Source organism: Meles meles, chromosome X (genome assembly GCF_922984935.1).
Source record: "Meles meles chromosome X, mMelMel3.1 paternal haplotype, whole genome shotgun sequence".
Lineage (NCBI taxonomy): Eukaryota > Metazoa > Chordata > Mammalia > Carnivora > Mustelidae > Meles > Meles meles.
This window is the reverse complement of record NC_060087.1, coordinates 12,013,771-12,038,805: the sequence shown is the minus strand read 5'-3', so window position 1 is coordinate 12,038,805 and position 25,035 is coordinate 12,013,771. Positions and strand designations below refer to the sequence as shown.

Here is a 25,035-nt window from a genome sequence, read left to right as displayed (position 1 = left end):
AAGATGTATAATCCCGATGGTCAAGTGAGTTGGCTACCGTTTGGTAGCAGGTGTCCGGGAGAGACAGTCTGCCCTGTCACTCCTGCATCTCCTTATGCCAACTTTAAATAAAGTCCCGGAGACTTATTTGTCCCTATTTATAGAAGGATACAGTCTTGGATTTTGGAAAGGACCTTAAGCGCCCCTTAGGCCAACCTATCTCAGTATCCTCACCAGTCCAGGTCATGCCTGATGTCCAAGTATAATATTTAATAGTGTGCTCTTTTTCTCTTTCTAAAATGTCCTAATCTGGATGTTAAATGATAAGGTCGCCCTGGGAATAGGACTCTCTCAACATAAAGGCAGTCACGTTCAAGTCTCAGTTGCGCTTCCTTGTTATGTATCATAAACAACTTCATGGATGGGACTAATAAGTGCTAATAAGAGCCTTCAAATGTCGCCCTGGCCAGAGACCTCCAGGACAGAAAAACTCGGCAGAAATGTCATATACTGCATCTACGGAAACAAAGCCAAGTGAAGGGGACAACAGGTATATGATAAATCCAGTGAATATGTACAGGCAATTTAGAGAATCCAGACTGAGGAAAATCATTTCCCTTAATAACAACCCAGCTCATTCTCACCCATCATCCGGATAAGTGGCCCAGACCTCACATGAGTTTACCCAAGTAAATACAGGCCTCCTGAGCAAGTTTGAGGCGTAGGCTCTAATTCCTTTGGAGAAGAATGGAATAGAAACATCTACGTTAGGTTTAGAGGAGCACAGAGGACTTTCAAACTCACTCATAGTCATCCAGGTTTTCCTCTCCTTCAGATGAACTTGACTCGGGCAACCCCCTTAAGAAGAGAGGGAAGGAGATGAATGCCCAAAACCAAAACAAAACACAACCCAAAAAATCCCCCCACCATCTAGCAGTGCAACATCAAATCCCACCCAGCTTTCGCCCCCACAAATAAAATTCCCTCTTTGCACTTGGGAAGGTATCTGCCAAGTGATGAGAGAACCACTCAGAAGTTGAGTTCATGCCCAGTTTAATGAGGAAATGGCTCTTTGCTCCAGGAGTCGCCAGGAACATGGATTTACCTGACTCTTTTGGAAGAGTGGGCTCATGAAATAGACAAATGCCTTCAGAAGCAGCTGGAGTGGGAGGTTAAAAGAAATTGGGGTTTTGTATAGAGCAATTCTTAGAGAAGAGTTACTTGGCTTTGGGTGGTTTTCCTCCTGCTAGCGTGGCCCCCCGGTATACTCTTGCTCGCGCTAACACTAGCGTATATCATGAATGATGGACAGCATATATCAAGGTGAGGAGAACTGTAACCCACGGATCATCAAGTCGGACCGACTGAAGGGTTCAGAGAGGCAAACTGCGGGAATTTTTTGGTTCGTCTTTACCTTAAACGTGAAGTCTGGTTGCAAAAAATGATTGCAAATGTGGTGAGTTTTCCTGCAAATAGAAGCAAATCCTACACGTAAAGGAATGATCTGCCTTTGATTTACCATGACATCTTGGAGGTGCTGTGATTTGCAACCGTCCTTTCCCTTTGGTGGCCAGATGTAAAATCTTCACTGCTGTGACAAAAGATACATGTTGTAAATTCACGTTTATTTATAAATATCAAAAGAGAAAAATAGTTTTGTTAGATATCTTTGAGCTTCCTTGAACATTGGGACTGTCACCTTTCCCTTGGGTTAGGAATTTAAGCTAATGATGTTCTGATGTTCCTTGATTTGATTTTAATGATGTTTTGATGTTCCTTGATTTGAGTGAGAGTTATACAGATCTGTTCAGTTTGTGAACACATTTCACATTTTCATCCTTGCAGGGACCCCAATAACCAGAGGTAGCTTGACAATGCTTCCTAAGCAAAAGAGAGCCGTGACTAGAAAAGTCGGATGAATAGATCATCTGGACGGGGTTTGCCTTGATTTTCTTGTCGCTATGCAGGCATTCGGTCACTCCGATATTTTAACACGTTATTTTCCTCTTGGCTGTTATAACTGCAATGAAAAGTCTGAAAATGCTGTTTTGCTTGGAAGGTAGGACCTATTTCCTGCTTGCTTTCCTATCTCGGGCTGTTTCTCAAAACCACCCTTCGTAGCAACAAGCTTCCTTAACAAGGAAATGCTTCTCTGGCTCCATTTCCTCAACGCTGAGAAGGAGCCATCTCTGCCTTCCGAAGAGCCTTGCTCACTAGCATGGTTTTTGTTTTGTTTTGTTTTGTTTTTTACTTCATCTCTTCATAAGAAAACTCTTATTTTAAAAGGTGAAGCAATTTTCACTTTTATGTTGTTTTTAAGAACACACGGAGAGTGTCCATCCATGGTGCATCTCTGAGGTTTTTTTTTTTTTTTAACTTCATCTCTTCATAAGAAAACTCTTATTTTAAAAGGTTAAGCAAATTTCACTTCTATGTTGTTTTTAAGAACACACGGAGAATGTCCATCCATGGTGCATCTCTCAGGTTTATCTCTGAGGTTGTTGTTGTTGTTGTTTTTACTTCATCTCTTCATAAGAATACTCTTATTTTAAAAGGTTAAGCAGTTTTCGCTTTTATGTTGCTTTTAAGAACACACAGAGAATGTCCCTCCATGGTGCATCTCTGAGGTTTATCCATATGGTGGAACACTGTACAGACACTCAAAATAATCGGGGAGCTTGCACGACAGTGTGAGTGTCCCTAACACCTCTCAACTCAATTTTTAACATACTTAAAAATTACTAAGAGGGCAAAACGCAGGTTATGTGTAACCACCATTCAATATTTTTTCATATTAAAACCTAAATGTCACTTCATGTATTTAAATGGGGAAAAAATGCCCAAGATGTGAAGTGAAGAGAGAGAGTGGCACAGAAGAATCTGATTTTTTTAAGTCTCTACACACGGTAACGTGTGCATAGAAAATAACCTAGGAGAAGGTACCCTGGATATTCTACAATATTTGAATGCTTTAATGGAAAAAATTAAAAAGCAGCTCAAGTGAAGGCAGTTGATAGAAAGTATTATCTACTTATGCGAGCTGAGACTTATGACGGCATTTTAAAAATTCAATCCACAAGATCTTTAAGCCATCATCATCTTTCACTCACTGATATAATGCTACTCAGGCTAAAAAGTGATTCATTGACTCTTTGTTCAGATGACCAGGTTTCTCAAGTTCTAGGGAAAAATCCAAGGTCGGGACTGAATCTGGGGTGCAAAACCTAAGAGGGCATCAGAAAAACTCAGTAACATGTTGATGAAACTTTTTTAAGATAAAAATTAACAAAAAAATCTGTGATAAAAAAATGTCAATAATTTCAATAAAGATAGGATCTAGCCATCCAGGCGTTGGTGGCTGTACAACCCCCCTCCCGCCCCGTAAATTAATAGTTCCAACTACTTATTTGAATACTGATCAGTTTCACCGCACATTTCTCTCAATGGATCCCGGGGCTTCCAGTGGGGAGGGGGCCTGGCACAAAGCTGACATGACACCCACTCTCCTAGTATCTGTGTCTATCGATGGTCTCCTTCCACAAGAAGACTGGATTGTGGGCAAATGAATGGGACATGTCGCCTCAGGCACCAGGTATAGATTAATACATTTAGACTCTAGCTCCACTTTGAAATGAAAAATACTGCAATTTGTTATGCTGAAAGCAATAGCAAGAATACACCTACATTCTTTCAAGTTCCGTGTGGCCCTGTGTCTGTGTCATCGGTACAGTGAGTCATTCGCTTTGGGTAAAAATGATGAGGATGAAAAGAATAAAAAAAAAATAAGGGCACAAGGGAGAAAAGAAAGAAAGGAGATGCCTGGGAGCCAAGAGATGTTCTGCATTATTGGGAAAGACAGACCCCAGTGCCCTGCAGGGAGGCCAATGACTGGGTGAGGGGATGTCAGACAGTGAAGAACGTGATGGGGAGGAAGGCGGGGGCAAGAGGGAAGGACAGTCACTTGACTCTTTTACTATTGTCATCTTGCGATTCAATCCAATCTTTAGTGAACATCAAGTATGGAGCCTTCAAGGTAATTTTCAGTCTGGCTTTAGACAGCAACTTTTGGCTTAAGGGTATGTGCTATGGTGAGTGCTGCGAAGTGTGTAAGCCTGACGATTCACAGACCTGTACCCCTGGGGCAAATAATATACTATATGTTAATAAAAATAATTGATTTTTAAAAAGTGAGACTTATGTCAGGAGAGGTGAAGGTGTCCATCCTGAGAAGGCAGCCAAAGCCTCACTGGGAGGGTTACTTGTCATTTGTAAGCACAGGACAAAAGTAAGCTCACCCTGAACTATCTCATGTAAAGGGTATATTTTACAACTTCCAAGTTCTGGCATGTAGGGTTATTTGGAGGAAAGGAGGAGAGAAAGAGGAGGGAATAAAATGTGCAAGTATTGTTTAGATCATAGATCATCTAGATGGGAGAACCACGCTGTTCGGTCCCAGCAGGGCACCTGCTCGCCCAGACTTCAGGCTCAAGCACTGAGCCTTTTCGGAAAGGGTAGCCCTTCTCAGCTAAGGCCCATGTGGACAGCTTTGAGGCTGACATCCAAGGCTGCGGTTAATTCTAGCCTACGTGCTGGGGAGCCCAACTAGGAGCTGAAGTTTACCTTTTCAGTTTCCTTACTTTCCACCAGTCAGGGCAATCTTCTCTTGGAGTATGCTGCGTGTTGACAGTCAGCTGAGAGCTGTAGTTTCTCTTGGAGTCATTGTCATACTGGGCCGTGGTGGTACTTGAGGATGGTTCATTCATTCTGAAAACAGGAACTGCTCGAGGAATCTTCAGCTTTGGAGGAGAAGAGATTTTAATATATCACAGTGAGGCACAGATTGAGGCACTGGGAACTAACAAGCCAAGTACATTAGCTCTTGGGAAGGAAAGAAGAAAGGAAAAGAAAGGAAGACAGGGCAACAAGGGCAGTACTAAGTATTGGCAAAGATGTGGAGCAACTGGAACTCTCATACTGGGCTGGTTGCAGTACAGAGAGTATATGCACATTGAAAAGCGGTTTGCAGAATCTACTGAGGTCAACTGTGCACATACCCTATGATCCAGAAAGTCTATATGCGCGTCTAGCAGTGAAATCAAATGATGCATATAAGAATGTTCATAGCAGAATTATTTCCATTTGATAAAAACTGGAAATGACTTAAATGTCCATTTAAAGGGGAAGATAATACACTTGTTTGATATTAAACATAAGGTGCTACCCTTCTGGTCCTGAAGATAGAGGAGGGGGCCAGAAAGCAAAGAACATAGGTGGCCCCTAGAAACTGGAAAAGGCAAGGGGATGGATCTTTCCCCTCTAAAGCCTCCAGAAGGAATGTAGCTGTGTGGACCCATTTTATGTTAGACTTCTGACCTTCAGAATTTCAAGAAAATAAATTTGTGTTGCTTTAAGTTGCTCAATTTTGGTAGTTTGTTACAGTAGCAATAAAATGAACATGGGGTATATTCACAGAGTGGTATCCTATACAGCAGTGAGAGTAAACTACAACCACACACTAAAGTGTCAGTCAGTCTCATAGAAAGACAGATAATACACGACTACGATGTGCTTTATGATCCCATTTATGTAAAGGTCAAAACCAAGCACGTGAGCTATGATGTTTAAGTCAGGCTAGTGAGTACTCTCAGTGGGATGTAGTGAAAGAAACACGATGGTACCCGTGGGGTTCTGCGATGTTCTGTTCCTTGATTTGAGTGAGAGTTATACAGATGTGTTCGGTTGGTGAAAAGTCATCAAGTTGAACACTTCGGGCGCGTATACTTGTCAAAGTGCATGTTATATCTCAATTAAAAATTCACGTAAAAAGATGTAGGGTCTGCATTTAATTTTTCATACTCGTATTTTTACTTCTTTGCAGGGATCGACATCCCAGTGCTGGACCCTGCTATTTATGAGCTATGTGGTGGTTCCATCCAGAGATAAATGCTCCAGAAAGTTCCCTAAATGGAATTCTGAACAGAAGGGCTAGAAAGTGGATTTTTAATTTCCTCCACTCTGCAAAGTAAGTTCTCTACAGAATGTTCTGGTAAAAACCAAACAAGAGAAAACATGTTTTTCATAACACTCTCACTGATCCTTGATCCCTTAGGGCAGCTTACAATCAAAACAGACTTACAAATCCTTGGCTGCTGATTTGCCTGACTGATAATTTTCAGCACATTTCCCAAATAATTACTTGCCAGAAATTAGATGTAATGGTTTCTGGCTCCTAAATTATCCTCTGCTCTTAGATTTGTTTAAAACGATTTGTACTGGACTATGATTTGTATACCATGAAAATTACCCTTCGTCAGTGTAGAATTTGGTAACTTTTGGTAAAATTATCCAGATGGACAAACCATCACCACAATCCAGATGGGGCACATTGCCATCACTCGTGTAAGGCTCTTGTGACTGTGAATAGTCACCCATTCCCATCGTGGCCCTGGGCAACCACTAGTCAACCCTTTGTTCCTGTAAATTTGCTTATTCTGGACATTGCTCTTAGGTGTTTTATAAAGCCATAATCTTCAAGCTTCAGGACTGGAGCATGGAGCCAAACCAAAATAGCAATGTTGCTGATAACAAAACCCTCAAACCTGAACAACTGTATTAGTTTCCTTGGGCTGCCATAACAAGTCAGTACACATTCAGTGGATTGAAACAACAGAGATTTGTTCTCTCGCTGTTCCGGAGGCCCGAAGTCCAAAATCAGGGCTTCATTATGACTGTGCTCCCCATGGAAGCTCTGTGGGAGAATATTCGTTGGCCACTTCCAACTTCTGGTGGTTCTAGCATTCTTTGACTTGTGGCAGCATAACTCGAATCTCCTGTGTAGGTGTTTATTTATTTATGTATTTAAATTTTAGGTTTAGTTAACATACAGTGCAATATTGGCTTTGGGAGAAGAATTCAGTGATCCATCACTGACATACAACACCCAGTGCTCATCACAAGAAGGTGCTCTCCTTGGTACCCATCACCCATCTAGCCCATCCCCCTGTCCACCTCCCTCCATCAACCCCTTAGTTCTCTATCATTAAGAGTCCCTTATGGCCTGTTTCCCTCTCTCCCTTCTCCCTATCCTTGCCATATGTTCATCTGTTTTCTTTCTTAAATTTCACACGAGTGAGATTGTATGGTATTTGTCTTTCTCTGACTTATTTTCCTTAGCTTTATACTCTCTAGCTCCATCCACATCACCGTGAATGGCAAAATTCATTCTTTTTGTTGGCTGAATAATATTCCATTGTATAGATATACCACCTCTTCTTTATCCATTCATCAGTGAGGGACATTTTGGCTCTCTCTGTAGTTTGGATATTGTTGGTAATGCTGCTGTAAACGTTGGGGTATCCCTTTGAATCAGTGTTTTTGTATCCTTTGGGTGAATACCTAGTAGTGTGATTGCTGGGTCACAGGGTAGTTCTGTTTTCAATTTTCTGGGGAACCTCCATCCTGTTTTCCAGAGTGGAAGCACCAGCTTGCATTCCCCCCAACAGTGCAGAAGGGTTCCTCTTCCTCTGCATCTTTGCCAAGCCCTGTTGTTTCTTGTGTTGTTAAATGTAGCCATTCTGACAGATGTGAGGTGATATCTAATGGTGGTTTTGATTTGTTTCCCTGATGACGAGTGATGTTGAACATCTTTTCATGTGTCTGTTGGTCATCTGGATGTCTTCTTTGAAAAGTGTCTATTCATGTCATCTGCCTATTTCTTAACTGGATAATTTGTTTTCTGGTCTGCCTAGGTCTTTAAATGGCCTTCCTCTCTGTGTATCTCCCTGTGTCCTCTCCTCTTCTTATAAGGATACATCCTAATCAAGTATGATCTCACCTTAGTCCTTAATTAATTACATCTGCAAAAACCTGTTTCCAAATAAGGTCACATTCTGAGGTTCTGGGTGAACATGAAATTTAGGAGATACAATTTAACCTCCTCTAATGGATTTCCTTTTGTCCTTCATGTTGGTTCATAAAGATTATGTTGTTTTTACTTAGAAAGAGAGGGGTGTGTGTGTGTGTGATTGTGTGCAGCTGAAAATAAGTACCCAAGACACTATGGAGCTAATGGATGGGTAGAGACACTCCTTTACTTCTGGGAGAGCTTCTAGAGCATCACCGGGAGGCCATTTTATATGTCCCCTGGCATTTGAGGAGGGTGACATCTGCCTGGGAAGCCTAAAAGCAGAAAGCTATGGCTACGAACCAGAAAGCAGAGCAAAAACAGAGCAGCAGCCTGTATTGTGAGAGTGAGTCACATACAGTTGTACCAACCAGAGCAGTCAGTTTTGTCTGTTGTACTGTAGGCCAACTCCACCCTTGGGAGAGGGTTCTGAGAGCCATCTTGAAAGGAACTCTGTCCAAGATGGGTGAATTGACCCAGCAGAAATGTGAAGACTAGAAACTCAAGAGCTAAGGGTCAAGACAACCACTCCATCATAAAACTCCATTTGGATCTGTGCTCTCATGGGGAACCCACAAAGTTTCCCATAAGCTAGAGTCAGCATTAGACAACTGCCTCACCCAGAAGCCACCCCTACCAAAATCATGATGCAATCTGCCACAAATGACTGTTCTTTAGACCCCCTCTTCCTGGGCCGCAACCATGAAAGAATCAGAAATCTCAGCTTCTCCATGGCTCTCTCCCCAAAGCAGGCAGCCAGCTAGCTGATGCACACCTGAGCTATGTGAAGGGGAGAGGCTGTAACTTGGAATGACGTTTGGAGGTGTATGTTTATAACATTGGATAGGACAATTTAGAGGTTCTTCTCGTGACTACTAGTAATTGGGACATTTTGTTTCATCTAAGAGCAACTGGAAAACTATGGAATCTCCCTAAGATTCCATTCAGGGACAGAGAAGAAAGCCCACCAAGTGGCTTTGAAGGGATAACGGAGGGAAGGAATTAGGTTATTTTCTGCTTGTGCCCTATGAGGTCCCATCCTTCATCAGGATACCCACATGAGGCGGTATTGGTCATGCACCTGCTGGGGCAGGAATGACAGCTAATAACACCTGCCTGTCCTGTGTGATGCCATCGTAAGGATGTCTCCCACATGCACCCATTTTTTGGTGACTATTTATGTGCTTACAGGTTAGAAAAGGCCCAGTTATTAAGTACAATAATATAAAATGGTAAAACGATTTGCTATTTGAACTTGGCATTCAATGCTGCCATTGCTATCCGTGATAACTCACCTCTGTCCTCTCTTTGCTCAGCAGTCCCAGTGCAGGCCACATTTTCTAGTCTTGAAGCTGGCAACTCGTGGTTTATTTAACATGTCCTGACTATGCAAAAATTTTTAATATTAACTTACCACTCTGTCTGGGAAGATGGGAACTCTGTGTTTCTCTTCATGGGTTGTAACGTGCAGATCAGCATCTGAAATGCAAAACCAAATAATATCAGAAGGAACTTTTAAACAAAACAAAGCAGATGTTAGGAATCAAAAGGATGAACTAGCTTATGTGATCAATGCTTCAGATGACTTGAATTTAGACACAGCACTTGGAGTGATTTTGTTGTTTTCCTACGTAACACCCAACTCAAATACCACTGCTCCCCCCTTGGTTATCAATATCCTCCCCAAATGGATAAAAACATTTGAGTTCCTCTAAATCCTGTAAACTATTAACTTATACCACATTTCCACCTCGTGTTTGAAATGCAGGTATCTAATCTTGTTGGGTATTACCTATGATGCCAGGTGTCAAGAATCCATTCTGATTCCTCTTTGATTGACTCATACGAGATGCTTATAAGTAGTTGATTTATTTTTTTAAGATTTTATTCATTTATTTGAGAAAGAAAGAAAGGGAGAGTGCACAAGAAGTGGGGGGGGGTGGTCAGAGAGAGAAGCAGACTCCTTGATGAGCAGAGAGCCCAACCCGGGGCTGGATCCTGGGACTCCAGGATCATGACCTGAGCCTAAGGCAGACTCTTAACCGACTGAGCCACCCAGGTATCCCCAGATAGCTGATTTATAAGTGAACAAACCTGTCTCTGACTTTTTCCATTTCTTTTTTTTAATTTTTATTTTTTTATTAACACATAATATATTATTAGCCCCAGGGGTCCAGGTCTGTGAATCGCCAGGTTTACACACTTCAGAGCACTCACCACAGCACATACCATCCCCAATGTCCATAACCCCACCACCCTCTCTTTTTTTCCATTTCTTATGACAATTGCTAGTTTCTCTTTCCACTTCCACGTGTAGATAGATGCCCAGGCTATGGGTGTAAAGCCATTAGGTGCCTTACAAGTAGAGCGGCCATATAATTTACTAACCAGCCTGGAACATTTCTTACAGGGATAGGTAAGCTTTTAATAATTATGCCAGGTCACCAGCTACAGAATAAGACTGCTCCCAATGAACTGGGGGGTATGGTAAATTTACCTATAGGCCGTGCACGTATCCTGGAAAAGGAATGGTCCAGGGCATTTTGGAGACAGAAGGAAGCAAGAGCTCGCATCTATTTCCTTCCTAGTAATTGTACCCTTGGACTACCCCGTAACCCAGCAGAGGAGTAAGTTATACTCGGCTAGCTAAACGGTATCATAGCTGCTCACGGGCCCACGGCAACTCCAAATTCTGTAGTTTTCCTCAGAGGCTGGCAAAGAGCCTCTCACACCAGAACATTTGGCAGATGCCACCCAGACCGAGCCTAGGAAAAATCCCAAGGGAGTGCTCTCTCTGGCCTCTTCTCCTGCTTCTTCCCAGGGAGTTAGGTTCAGAGCTAGAATCTGGCCTGCTGGGTAATGATACCAGATCACTGACAGAATAACTGGGGGAAAGAATTAATGCTGTAAGGAAACATTATTCCTCAGCTCCTTAAGTGGAGGGAAGAATCCATATACAATAATTTCTGTATAGTTCATCAAATCACAATAATTCCTAAATATAAAGGGCAATGTGATATATTTAAGATTAATAAATATTTGTTGTATAGTCTAATTAAGATAGAAAACACCATGAACATTTGTTCATTGATTTTTGTTGTCAAATTACTAGTAATACTATTAATGAGACTGTCAGTTGTCAATACTATAATGGAGTAAATTGGAATAATAGCTCATGTCCTTGTGTGTTTTGTAATTGATAAAGAGGTATCATACCGCTGGCCTTATTCAGTTCATTAAAGTTGTAACCCAAGCATATTTTGTTCAAGCTGGTAAAACTGTTACCAGAATAACTTCTCCTTTTTAATTTATTCACAACGTACTGTTTTTACACAATGACAAACTTCTAAAATTTATAAGACTGCCTCATGGGGCACCTGGGTGGCTCAGTCAGTTAAGTGTCTGACTCCTAGTTTCAGCTCAGGTCCTGATCACAGGATTTCAGGATCGTGGGATCGAGCCCCATCTCGGGCTCCACGTTCGGTGTGGAGACTGCTTGTCCTTTTCCCTCTCCTGACATTTAAATAAGCATCTTAACAGAAGATGATTTCTGCTGGGAATTCCTTGGGGAGGGACATGACCCAAGAGAATGAAGTAATAGGGAGAGCTATTTTTACTTAATAAAAGCATGAACAATATAAAGCTTATATAATAATAATATTTAAATAAATAAATAAAATCTTTTTAAAAATCTTAAAAAAGATAAAAAGACCACCTCATGTAAATATCCTAGAGATGGGCTGGGACCCTATAGGGCATAAGCAGAAAACAACCTTATTCCTTCCCTCCCTTTGCCCTTCAAAGCCACTTGGTGGGCCTTCTTTTCTGTCCCCAGATAAAATCTCAGGCAGATTTTCTTAGGAATATAACTCTGGGTAGAATCTGATTGCCCTTAAAGCAGATCCTTTACTACCTTCTGTGGTGTTATTACGAAATCAGTAAACAAACAATGGTAAGCCCTTTAAATATGTCTTTTAAAAACTTGATCGTCCATCAGTTTGGTATTTATAGTGATCAAAGTGTTACTTAAATTTTATCCCTTGACGTATTGTTAAAAAGAACATTGGTTTTTTAAACTTTATTATTTTAGGCTATGAACCATGGTGATATGTTCACCATATTCTACCCACTGGGAGTTTATCTTAAAACAGAAAGAATTATGGGAGGAAATAAACAGCTCCTTGCTTGATTCATGATTCCAATTTTAAAAAAATTTCTCATGAAGTGAAAGAACAGCAAATGTTAATATTGTTATCATTTCAATGAACATGACTCAGTTGACCCTAGAATAGACTTCATCTGCCCGATAGCATTTTTTGAGGCTGGGTTTACATGATGTCAACCAATGCAGCACATCTTGTTTTCCCAAGCTGGTGAGAAGTTCTGGAATTTGGCAGGTTTGCCTCACGGGGCCCCGTCCTCCCAGGGTCCCACCCATTGGGGGGGTCACCTTACATGCTTCCCAGAGGGTACATCCTGGGGCTGCTTTGCAACTCTGTTGGCAGCACAGGAACTTTCCGTCCACGAAGAACCCACTGTGGTACTTGATCAGCAAGTGAGGGTTGCCCCTTATCTCTGGGGAACAGGCAGGAAGAAAATACAGCATGAGCAAATGTTGGCCCAAGAGAAGAAACACATTCAGTAAGGGCTGTTATCACAGAACAATGAAAACCTTATTTTGCCAGCAACCAGGGTAAGAGCAAACGGCTCCCCAAGGATATAAGTCTTTCACTCCGAAGTTCATAAGCCAAAAATTTGCTTAAAAGTCTACCCAGGTATAGAGTGAGAACAACACATAAGAATTTCTATCACTCTTATAAAAAAACAAACAAACAAACAAACCAACAACAACACTAGAAAATGTATATGCAGATTAACTTGGTGATCTAGGGTTTTAGAAATACATCTGTAAAGGAAACAAGTGGGTTAGAGCACATGGGGTTCAAGGGGCTGAAGGATAGGCCTAGATCTCAGCAAGAAGAGAAGACGGTTCTAATGAACATGTGCTTCCCTCGGCTCTTCATTTTGAAATATTTTAAAGACACAGATGAGTTTCAAGGATAGTACAATGAACGTCCGTCTACCCTTCACCCAGACTCGCCAATTTTAAACTATTTACCATATTTGTTTTTCTCTTCTCTCTGTACATACATACTATTAAAACTTTTGAAATTATTACTATGTTTTGTTAACTATTTGAAAGTTGTGGATATCATGACCTAAATAACATCACCAATAAATATATTGGCATGTAACTTCTGTTAGTCGGGACAGTCTGTTACATAACCATGATACAGTTATTAAATTCAGGAACTTTGACACTGATACAACACTACTGCTGAGTATTTTGTAGTCAAAATTTTCCCAACCGTTCCAGTAATACATCCTTTATAATCATTCACTGTTTCTGATTGGGGATCCAATCCAGAATCACAATGGTTTCTCTTGATCTGGAATTGTCCCTCATCTCTGCTTGGTCTCTTGTGACTTTGACTTGTTTACACTAAGGAATGGATCATTTGTGTGGCTACTTTTCTAGGAATAGGTGCATATTTTAAAAAATAATGGGAACAGGGCAATGTTTAATCTAAAGAAATGATATTCTTTTTTTTCAAAAATGCTGTTATTTTTTAAAGATTTATTCAGTCACTTTAGAGAGGCAGGGCATGGGTGGGTCACAGGGAGAGGGAGAGAGAATCACAAGCAGACTCTGCCAAGTACAGAGCCTGATATAGAGCTCGATCCCATGACTCTGAGACCACAACCTGAGCCAAAACCAAGAGTCAGACACTCAACCAACTGTGCTACCCAGGTGTCCCCAAAGAAATGAAGTTCTAATATTGGAGTAGAATACTGTTTCTACACCAAATGAGCCTCTTTCAAAACACAGCAGAGAAACCTACAAGATCTTAGTAGAGGACAGTTCAAGGAGAGTCTCTAGGTGGGGAGGGCTGATTCTATGTGTGACTTCAATTCTTTTCCTCTTGATTTTATATTCATTTTAAGCCTTCCTTATTTTAATCCCAGGAGAGTTCTGTTCCTCCTTTCCAACCCCGATTCAAGGAAGTGTTTGGAGATACTAAGTGCTTTACTAGGTCATCAGATCATTTCCAAACCATAATGTATGTAAAGCAGCCAGCTCAGTGTTATCGTTCCCTTAGGTTAGCTCAGCTCAGCCTAACTGAAAGCACTGGTATTAAAAAAACAACAACAAACCTTCACTAAATATTAATGGGAACTAAAGGGAAATTATTGCAGAAGTCCCAAAAAGCCAAAAGAGTTAAAATTATAAAATGCTAGTTTTGGACTAGGAACTGGTGGTCATTGACCACCATTGACCATTGACCAAATGGTCATTGCGATTCCTTGGGCACGAGACTTGCCTTCCAGCTCTCCAAGCTCCTGCTTCCCACATGCCAGGATTCCTGTTATTTCCTACTACACCGATTTTGTTTCCTGGGTAACTATTTCTTTTCCAATCAAGTCCAGAAGTCCACATGTGACAATCCCGCCATTTAATCATGACAATTAGAGGAACTGAGGTGCAGAGAGGTGGTCTAACTTGCTTAAGTTCATAAACCTCTAGTAAACAGCATATCTGAGACTCAGCCCCAAGATTCTTCTATTATAATCCAATGACCAGGTGCCAGCTTCCCTGTAGCACCCCCTTCGTTTTTCATCTTTGGAAAGAAGGACATGCTTTTTCTGCATCTGCTCAGCTGAATTCAGAACCGTGGTGGCTGGCACTCCCCAGTCCCCACTCAATCTGCCCAAACCTCCTGGGTATAGGTCACCTTCTACAAAATGCCGTATCTCCAATGCCACCTGAGTTTACAATGCCCAAGCTAACTAGCAGACAAAAAGACTTCACAGGGGAGAGGATTTCTGTGAGGAAACTTCTTTGTTTTCCTGGGGAGGTGGGTTGGTTGGCCGGCCGGATGGCTGATGCCATCCTCTTCTCTTGTTTCCTTCAAGTCCATCTCACCCACCTCCTCTCCCACTGTTGTCCAGCAGAAAGGCTGGAAAACCACATACTGTCTTCCAGGCCCCCTTACACATGGAGATGGCCACGAGACACAGATCTGGCCAGTAAACACCTGCAGGAGTTTGTAGGGGACGCTTCTGGAAAAGCTCAGAGCCTTCCCAAGAGCCTCTGAGGGTAGCAGAGCAGAAAGCTAGCGGGAACCTGGGTACCTCCTGACTTGCCTGAGCTGCTGCCCCAGCCTGGGACCGTTTACCTCTGGACTTGTGAACAGTGTGAGAGGAACAGACGTACCTTTGTTCCAACAGCTGCCTGGTGTCTTTTTACCTGCGTCCCCAAGCATTGTTAGCAGATACACACGGCTTCCTCTGCATGCAGCAGCCCTCGTGATAAGGTCTTCCTGAAGTTTTAGGAGGGGCTAAGAGATTCCCTCTTGCTTCTCTCTCTCCACTCTCCTTTATACTCCATTCGCCTTTACCTGAGCTCTCTAGGGCCGCCTAAACCGGCTTGTCACACAGGGTTGCAGAAGGACCCTGAGGCATGCCTCACAGCTGCACACCGGGCGGTCGATGCCTCAACCGCTCCTGGGAAGTCCCCCCAGAGCAGCATCTTAGGGCTCGTCTAAGAGGCCCCACTCTAGCCACCAGGACTCACGTTTGTGTGTCGGACCCTTCAGTATATATGCGAGTTTTATTCATTTGTGGCTCATGATCCCTCGAGGAAAAAAGCGACGTGACCTCCCATTTCATAGGGTTGGGAACCTGAGATCCAGAGACTCGAGATGGTTTCATTAGGGGACACAGCAAAGCAGGGCGTGGAGGATGTGTCTGTCGCTAAGATGGATGCCCTTCTCAGTTCAGCAGGTTGGGAGCAGGGAGAGGGAGGGTTCTGGACCTCCCTGGACCACTGGACTATCCTACAGGAGAGGCTGCTAAACCCTTCCAAGCAGAGGGAAAACAAAGCCCTATGTGTGAAGAAAAACTGAGAAAGAACCCTAACCTGAGACTCAAAGAAAAAAAAAAAACCTCACTAGGTCTCGGGGCTCGATATCTGAAATTCCACCAGCAGAGTCATGCCTTCGGGTTATACGGTTATACGCTGTCCTCACACTATCACCTGCCTGCCAAACAAGAATATCACCGGGAGGGGCGCCTGGGTGGCTCAGTGGGTTAAAGCCTCTGCCTTTGGCTCAGGTCATGGTCTCAGGGTCCTGGGATCGAGCCCCACATCGAGCCCCGCATCGAGCCCCGCATCGAGCCCCGCATCGAGCCCCGCATCGGGCTCTCTGCTCAGCAGGGAACCTGCTTCCTCCTCTCTCTCTCTGCTTGCCTCTCTGCCTACTTGTAATCTGTCTGTTAAATAAATAAATAAAATCTTAAAAAAAAAAAAGAATATCACCGGGAGAAACATCATAGCGCCAAATGGCCAACAACGTTCTCTCTGCTACTGCAGCCTGTCACCAAAGCAGCCTGAGAATCCCCGAGCAAAAGCTCCATTAACTGGGGCACCTGGGTGGCTCAGTCATTAAGCCTCTGCCTTTGGCTCATGAACCCAGGGTCCTGGGATGAGCCCTGCGTGGGGTCCTTGCTCAGCAGGAAGCCTGCCTCTCCCACTCCTCCGTTTGTGTTTGCTCTCTCTCTGTATCTCTCCCTCTCTGTCAAATAAGTAAATAAAATCTTAAAAAAAAAATGAATCCCCCAGTTTTGCCTAGCATTGATACCATACCGGTTAAAAAGCCGGGTTGGGATAGTCGAATTGGGGGTTCTCCATTATTACGTATGTGACCCTGGCCATGTCTCTTTAAGTTCACTTGTCTGGAGAAGGGAAAGTACGATGACGTTCCATGGAGTCATCAAGATTACTCAAGGAAATGCTTTACGAAGTACTTGGCATAGCAGTTGGCAGATGATACGTCCGTAGTACTTCTATAGAACTTTCTGTAAACAGCCAAAGTACGGCAGCCACACAGCCTCAGAGAAGGTAGACTTTGCCCCGGGGAAGGGCAGGAAAGGGAACCAGGCTCAGTCCGCATAACAATGAGAATGCAAAATGAGCCTGGCAGTTTCTCCGGGGTTCGTGGGAAAATCAGCAGATTCTTTCCTGGCTCTGGGTCCTTTCACTGCCCTATCTCTCCTCCACCAAGCCTCATCAGAACTCCGCGGAGAACTCCCTTTTATGACTTTTTAAAATTACCTTTTTGTAACGCTTTCAGCCACTGACTTCTGCTCTCTTCGTTTGATGCATAGACATAGAGAAGCCCATCTTTATAGACAATCTGGAAAGGGAAAGATTGGGGGCATTTAGATACAATTGCCTCCACGGCTCATTCCAGGGCCACTGCAAATTTTCTGGCATCCCAAAGAAAAGTTGAGTTTGCTTATAAAATATGCATTCATTCTGGAATTAGATGAAAAAAAATCAAGTTATTTTCTATCCTCCACCCTTCAATTTGTTTTATCCCAGACACTTCTACACTTGGGAAAATCACGGCAATGATGCATCTGACATCAGGGAACATTGAGGACCATGGAGAATTATAGAAGTCTAAAATGTTAGATATTATAGGGCTAAACCTGCTAATTTCTGGGCTCTTTCCTAGACAATTTCAGATCTAACCCTGTCTCGGCTCTGTGAAATATGGATGACTATGCCCACTTGGCGAATGAAGAAACAGACTTGGATAGAGAGTTGAGTGCGTTGCCTATGGTAATGACAGTACAAGCTGTGAGGTTAGGAGCTCTGGGTGCCTCCGAAGCCTGTGGTCTTTTGAGCCTCCCATGCTTCTGTGATATGAATTTGAAGCATCTTCCAAGAAACCCCCCTGGTTTCTTCCAATAGGAGAGTGAGGTGTGAAGCTTTCCTTTCGCTGAGGAACCAAGGCTCCTCGGCATCCCTTCATCCCAACTCACCTTCACCCCCCACTGCATTACAAGGATCTGCAAATGCCTTGGGGATGAGGATGGCATTTGATTCCTTCTGGTGTGCCTGGTACCTTGGAGCCCCTTGGAAATGCTCAGCAACCTTCCATATGAAAGACTGTTGGACTCCAAGGCAAGTCATGCCACTGTGGCTTACGTGCTCCCCTTTCTTTCTCTCCCTCTAGGGAAAGCAGATCGGTAGATCAAATTTCAGCAAAGTGCTGGACTCCCATCTGGGGATGTTCCAAGTCTGGTCATCGTCTTTGTCATTTTGCAACATCTTTCGTTATTGCCAATATGTGGAATTTGTAATAGAACGTTGTTCCTCCCCTTACCTGAAAGGGGTATTGTCTCTCCGCGGGGGTCTGCTCCTCAAGATTTACTTTCTCCACACATCTGATTTTCTTAATCTCAATTGATCCTTTTCTGCTGCCTCTTTTCTGAATTAAAAAACAAAATATAAGATGCCTCATGTGATACACAGCGGGACACAAAGAAAAGCATAAAGTGAAGGTTATCCTGGGAGGGAGATTGAGAGATGGGACGGGTAACTGAGAATTCTTCCAATTATTCACCAGAGTCAAGATCCAATGGCAACAGGATATGTTTCCTAGTGTGGGCACAAACCCATATAACTCCCCCCAAAGCAAGGCTAGAAGCAGCACTTAATGTTGTTTAATAACCTTGAAACGTATTTCCATCACCTGTGGTGTGCTTAATCTATGGAAAATCAACATTTAACTCCAGAAGGCATCTTTAAAAATTTCAAGTTGAGGACCAGTATTCTAAAGTTACAATTTGCCTTAGTGAAGTTAGCCAATATTTTAAAACACTTTATCTTGAACTAATCAGATCTTGGTTAAGAAAAGACAAAGTGATAAGTGAAGGAAAGTTGATCTTTACTTCGTGAGCTAAGAAACCTGACATTGTTTCATTAAAATTAAGCCCTTTGTGGACACTCAAGAAAAATAAATAGTAGAAAAACAATGGGATAAGCAGGGTCTCACCATTTTGTCATATTCATAGTAGGAGAGATTTGTTTTGGTTAGAACAAAAAGCCTCTCTTTGTAATTACTTGGCGACATTTTCTTTTTTTGCTGTGACCTTTTGAGAAGAAGTTCTTCTAGAATGGATTTTGTATCCATATTGTCGTCCTAAGTAAAATAAAATAATGAAAATGAGTGTTTTCACCCCGCTACATTCTCTTTTAGCCTTCAGAATGTTTAGTCAACTGCTTCTCATTCAGGAATAATATAAATAATATAATTTTTACAAATTAGGTTTAGGATTAGAGAAGAAATTTTAACTCAGCAGACTCTTAAAAACACATAACTTCATTCCTAACTGCCTTGGCCCTGGCTATTATAAATACGTTGATTTATTTACAACGTTTTATCTGTTTTACTCACCTCCCACTCTGGATCATAAATTCACCATCTTTGAGCTCCTTATTCCTTAAAAATTCTGTAGGGATTTGTTGAGTCACACTGAATATGATCAAGCTTTGAAATATTTGAACTCCGGGCAGCTCACCATTATCCGAAGTGACTGATCAACAAATTCCTCTCTATTACTGTGGCTGGCTGTTGACCAGATCATCCAGACCCCCTGGGAGACTCTAATATCATTGTAAGTAATATCCACGGTTCCCGATCACGATCAGATCTTTCACATAAAGAAGATGAGTCTACTTTTCAATATTTCTGAGAACAAAACATTTAAAAATGTCCTCCAAATCGATCTCAAAGAACTGAACAAAATTGGTACCTTACAGACTAAAAACATTCTTGCTTTTTCTTCCAAAGCCATGGAAAGCATTAAAGCTTAAGGTATTTCTGGAAAAAAATCCATTAGTTTTCTGGTTCTACTAAGACTGTTCCTTCAACCCTCCGTCCGAAATCAGGTCTGCTAATGAAAAGTAACGTTAAAAAAAAAAAAAGTAATGTTAAGTAGTAGGCCACAAGAGATAAACTTTCTTATGGTCTATGCTTTGTGGAATCACACCTGTACCAACAGTGGGATGTTCAATAATTTCTATCTTTCTTTGTTTACTGATAATCTGAATGTCACTAATTTTACTCACCTTGCATTTGATCGATCAGCTGGCGTGCGCTTGTGGGTCTTTAATTTCCAACTGCTGAGCTCTAAGCAAAACCTTGCTTCTCTGAGGCACTCATATTCCCTCTGGCTATGCCAGGATCATGCATTACAGAGAAAATATTTGCATCCTATTTATCACTATCCATCAGGAAGCACCCACATAGGCATTGCTCTGTGTGATGGGGGGGAGGTTGCCAAATGAACCCGTCCAATCACTAAAGGCCACTTCTCCTGGCCCCGAGCATAATGGGCCCACTATGACAGGGAAGTAGGAGGGAAAGGAGACACAGCTAATAAACCATGGTCAGGTCCAGCCAGCTGCTCTCCTGACATAGATCACACCACTCTAGAAACGGGAATCAAGAAAATCAGCCTATGTTCATTATTTATACAGATGACATGGTTATCTATGAATCCCTCAAATGTTCTCCAAGGGCATCTTTTGACTTAGAGTCAGAAGTAATGGAAATCTTCTCTGTTACAAATCGTATCCATTGGTTACTTTTTATTTTGAATATTGTTTTATCAGGGAAGGGGAGTCTAATTCCTTTGGGAAAATAGAATGAGTTTCTTTTGAGCACAGTGAGTGTTCTATGCCATGGTCGCTGGTTTCTTGGCCCCCGAACTCAAAGATGGGGATCTGTTAACTCTATTAAGTTAAGCTAAGATGATTTTCTACACCCAAAGTCTATGTCTGGAAGAGAATTTCCTTGAAGACTTAGTGAAACTGTGGAAGGTCTAGTTTTTTTGGGGGGGGGTACATGCCCCTTTTGGGGAGTCATACCACACTGGGCATAGTTTTAAGACATTTTGCCTTTTACATTCCTGTGTTCTACAATATTACTAACAAAGCATACAAAGAAAACTGTGAAAACTTTTGTCAAATGTCTTTTAGAGCCACAGCTAAAACATGACTCCTTAAAGCAGAATGCTAGTTAAATAGATCTGGTCAGCTAACACAAAATTTTTACTTAAAAAAAAAAAGAGTGTTTACTTTTCAAAACCTCTTCAGATACTGAATGAACTTGTAACATTAAAAGCACTGTTTTAAAAAAGCAAATCCCAAAGTCTCAGGTATTAAGCAGCCTTTCCCAGGACTGCATGACCTTACGCACACTTTACTATTTATAGAACTTTTACATTCATTACATTAAAGATTTTGGGGAGGGAATTTTATCTAAAAGATTAATATGGTGAATCACAGAAGCAATTGACAAATGAAATTCACAAGATTGCTTCTGTGTATTGAAGGGAAGAACAATGGCTAGAAAGGAAGGTACCAAGTCCTCGAGCTTCATTCATGTTATTGCATTAGATGTTATATAATTTCTCAAATTTCGACAAAATTGTTAACTCCAAAGCTCTACATTTTGTGAATTTTTTGGCTTTCCTTTCTAAAATCAGATATGATGTGTGTTTATTCTACAAAATTAAGAACTAACAGCAAGCAAAAGAAAAAAAAATGTTAACATTTTGTTTACCATACCTCAGGATTTTTCCAAATATATAGGTATCTATTTTCACAAACATGAGCTCATGCTCTGTGATGATAGGTCTGTAATCTGTTGTTCTTATGTAACACGCACATGGGCCCACGTGTCTTTGGAGACCTCAAAGTTCTACTCCCCCAGTTGGCCCCCAGAGCTTCCTAACGAACTTGAAGAATCCTGTTTTGATGACTCACGCTTTGGTCTCATCCAGATCAGTTTCTTCTAGGGCAGTGCGTGGCTCCTGTTATAGTTGGGATCTGCCTTTCTACTTCTATTTGCTTCTATCCCTTCCTTGTGTTGATCTCTTCTCCTACATTAGCCTAGATTTGAAAATGGAGGCATCTCTGTGGTCTCCCTCAGTTTAGGACGAGATTATCAGTGATGACTAATTTTTAGAAATGCAATATTTCCTCCCTGTATTAGGACAATAACTCGACTGGTTCAGGTACTCCTGTTGACTCAAATGCCTGCATGATGGCTAACAAATTTGACTCTGCCTGCCCATATTTAATAATATATGTTCAGTCGGGAAGGTTAAAAAACAATTTCAAAATGAAGTGAGATCCTGAAGCCAGTTAGTATTAGCCAGAAATGTATTTCCATAGAAGAGCCAGCAGAATTTGGCTGGGCTCTCATATTACCAACTACACGGAATAGACACATCAATTTGCTTACCAAATAGCCCGGGCTGGCTATTTCCATAAGTATGTGAAACTAGAAAGAGATTAAAATGCAGGGGACATAAAAACAAAAAATAGAATTAAAAAAACTGGCAGAAACCAATATAGTATTTTCTCTAAGGAAGCCTGCAACCATCCCGGAACCCATAACGTAGGTAAGAGGTGAACACTAAGTTAACATGACCTAGAATTCCTGTAGTTATTTAGCATTTATAAGGAAATGTTGTCAGGAGAGTAAGGAGTTCAGAATTTTGAGCCCACGACATGCTGGACTTCATTACAGAGCTGTCATTCCTGGACAGTGTCACCCTGACCAAGCCCCTTCCCTGTGCTAAGCTTCAGTTTTCTGACCCGGAAGAGAAGATGAGTCACAGCTCTCTCAAGGGGCTTGATTGAGAAAGCTTATGTAAAAGTTCTGGGCACACCATGGGCACACCATGGGCACACCATGGGCACTGAACCACGATTGAAAAAGAAAAGGGGGGAAGAAACAACTAGAATGCTAGAGCGAAATGTTCTTGTTGCCCTGAAAGGCCCAAGAATGGAAGGCCCAAAGAATGTTCTCATTGCCCTGAAAGGCCCAAGGAAGGAAAGTTGTTTCTTTTTCTTAAGATAATCAAGGAAAAAAAAAAAGGTAATCAAGAAAGACATTACGGAAGGGAGGACATTAACACTGGATGTTGCAGAATATGAGTGATTATAGCAATAATCATCCTAGCTAACATTTAAGGAGGGCTTGCCTTATGCCAGGCGCCTTAAAAAGCACCTGGATTGGACTCTGAAAAACAACCAGAGGGTTTTGAAGGGGTGAGGGGTGGGAGGTTGGGGAACCAGGTGGTGGGTAATAGGGAGGGCACGTAGTGCATGGAGCACTGGGTGTGGTGCAAAAACAATGAATACTGTTATGCTGAAAAGAATTTTAAAAAAGTGACCAAAAAAAAGCACCTAGAAAATATGCATTCGTTTACTCTGTGGGGTAGGCCAACTCCCCCCCCCCCCATGCTATGGGGTATGTCCTAATTCAGTCACCTTATGGGGTGGTTAGGAAAAAGGCAAAAGATGATAAAGCCATGTCCTGATCCCTTATGCTGAATTAGTAACACGCAGCCCTGCTTAGGGGATACCGGCTGGTGTGGGCAGAAGCAACCAGCCCGTGGGTTCAAATCCCTGCTCCGTCTCTGTGCAACCTGGCATGTTACTTCCCCATCCATAAAGGGAGTAAAACAGTATCCATGTGGACGAGTTAGGAGGAGTCAAGAGAAAATGGCAGTACACCGCCTAGCACGCTGGCTGATACTCCCAAATTCTGTACTCCTTCCCCCATCACTCCTAGGCAAAGTTAAAAAAAAAAAAAAAAGACCATAGGAAAGGTTAAAAACTGAAGAGAATGAAATGATCTTTGATGATAAAATCTCTGTCCTCATCCCTGTTCCCCGGGCCCTAGGGATGGGAGAGAAACAGACGCAGGAACACTTCCCGTGTGCTCTCTCCTCTGCACGTATCTAAACTGTTAAAGATACAAGTTACAGATACAAGTAACTGTCTGTTACAAGCTTTCCATCCTGGGACGACTTACCTTAGGTTCAAGGTGAACCAGCCCCTTACAGACTGGGTTTTTGGGCCACTGGGTTTCTTACAAATCAATACGTGGATGTGAGTGCAGGGGTGGTCCATGGACCGGCGGTATCAGCGGGGCCTGGGAGCTTGGGAGAAATGCAGCCGCCCAGTTCCCGCCCCAGGCCCTGTGCACCAGAACCTGCATTTTAGCGAGATCCCCAGGAGCCTCGTGTGCCCGTGAGAGTTTGGAAAGTCCTGACCTAGACCACAATCCACTTGTGCTACTTCTTTTTTTTTTCTTTTAAGATTTTATTTATTTATTTGACAGACAGAGATCACAAGTAGGCAGAGAGGCAGGCACAGAGAGAGAGGAGGAAGCAGGCTTCCTGCTGAGCAGAGAGCCCAATGTGGGGCTCGATCCCAGGACCCTGGGATCATGACCTGAGCCGAAGGCAGAGGCTTTAACCCACTGAGCCACCCAGGCGCCCCCACTTGCGCTACTTCTTAAATCCAGTGAAATTATCCTGCTGCACAGGAACTTTCAACTTTTTCTGGCTGTGGCTGTAACTAAAAGCTTCGCCTCCCCCAGCTTTCCACCCCCATCTAAAATCCTCCCCTCAAACCTCAGACGCTGGAAGCCTTCAGGAACCTGAGAACAAATATTTGCAGTTAAAGTAACACCATAAAAACACAAGTAAATAAAAGAGGGTAGGACTAACATTTCTCCGTCTTTTGGGAAACAGTTAGGAAGCCAATATGCAAAGTCACAAAAGTCCATGCCTGCAGAAGAGGACAGAGAAAAGCAGCAGAGGAAATGCACAGAGCTCTTCGGAGCTGATGCCCAGGGACACACAGCCTGACAGCTTCCCTGAACGACATTTTCGAGCCGGGGGAGGAATGGACAGTAAAACCGCAACAGGCCCCCAAATTAGATGGTCTCACCCAAAGTCCAGAGAAGCCCCAGCAATCTCATATTCATCATTCTGAACCTATTTGCCTGGAGGATATGACATGATGGGGCCACCTGCCACCTCAACGCACCATTTTGGCCTGATCCGCCGTCGGGGGTCCACCGCCGTGTGGTTAATCCGCTCTCACACGAACACAAGCCCCAGCTGCCCTCCTTCCAGCAGCAGCAAATTGTCTCACATTTTCCCCGCTGCCGGATCAGAAATGGCTACATTACTCAGTGCCCCCAAAACGTTTATTGTCCTGCAAGGGCCTTACACAATCCCACAGGAAACCACGCTCAACACTTAGCCAACACTTGTTGATCTGATTGAATGCAACAAAAACGGAGACAAAAGCCCATTTCATAAAGGTTCCAATTTTGATAACCACAGCCCCTGCTTTTCCCAGGCAGCCGTCAGGAACATGTGATAACCCTGCCTTTGTTTGTAGAGCTCTGGGCTGGAAAGGACAAGAA

The 25,035-nt window shown here is 42.6% G+C and overlaps 1 protein-coding gene across 4 annotated transcripts in view; it reads right to left on the bottom strand.

Annotated features, from left to right (window-relative positions):
* The window catches only part of BMX (BMX non-receptor tyrosine kinase), a 50,798-nt gene extending 26,034 nt beyond the window's left edge, over window positions 1–24,764 (bottom strand). Inside the window, exons 1-9 of one of the 4 annotated variants that reach the window (XM_045994460.1) lie at window positions 24,651–24,764; window positions 18,790–18,936; window positions 18,118–18,222; window positions 17,058–17,139; window positions 12,338–12,457; window positions 9,297–9,361; window positions 4,600–4,775; window positions 1,499–1,570; window positions 784–837 (exon numbers count right to left, since the gene is read on the bottom strand). In XM_045994460.1, the coding sequence (XP_045850416.1) occupies window positions 784–837; window positions 1,499–1,570; window positions 4,600–4,775; window positions 9,297–9,361; window positions 12,338–12,457; window positions 17,058–17,139; window positions 18,118–18,222; window positions 18,790–18,936; window positions 24,651–24,653 (824 nt within the window). In that variant the 5' untranslated portion in view covers window positions 24,654–24,764. Of the gene's footprint in view, window positions 1–783; window positions 838–1,498; window positions 1,571–4,599; window positions 4,776–9,296; window positions 9,362–12,337; window positions 12,458–17,057; window positions 17,140–18,117; window positions 18,223–18,789; window positions 18,937–19,865; window positions 19,972–24,650 lie in introns of those variants that run through there. The other 3 variants (XM_045994461.1, XM_045994462.1, XM_045994463.1) reach the window with 3 other exon arrangements.
* Window positions 24,765–25,035: the final 271 nt, after the last annotated feature.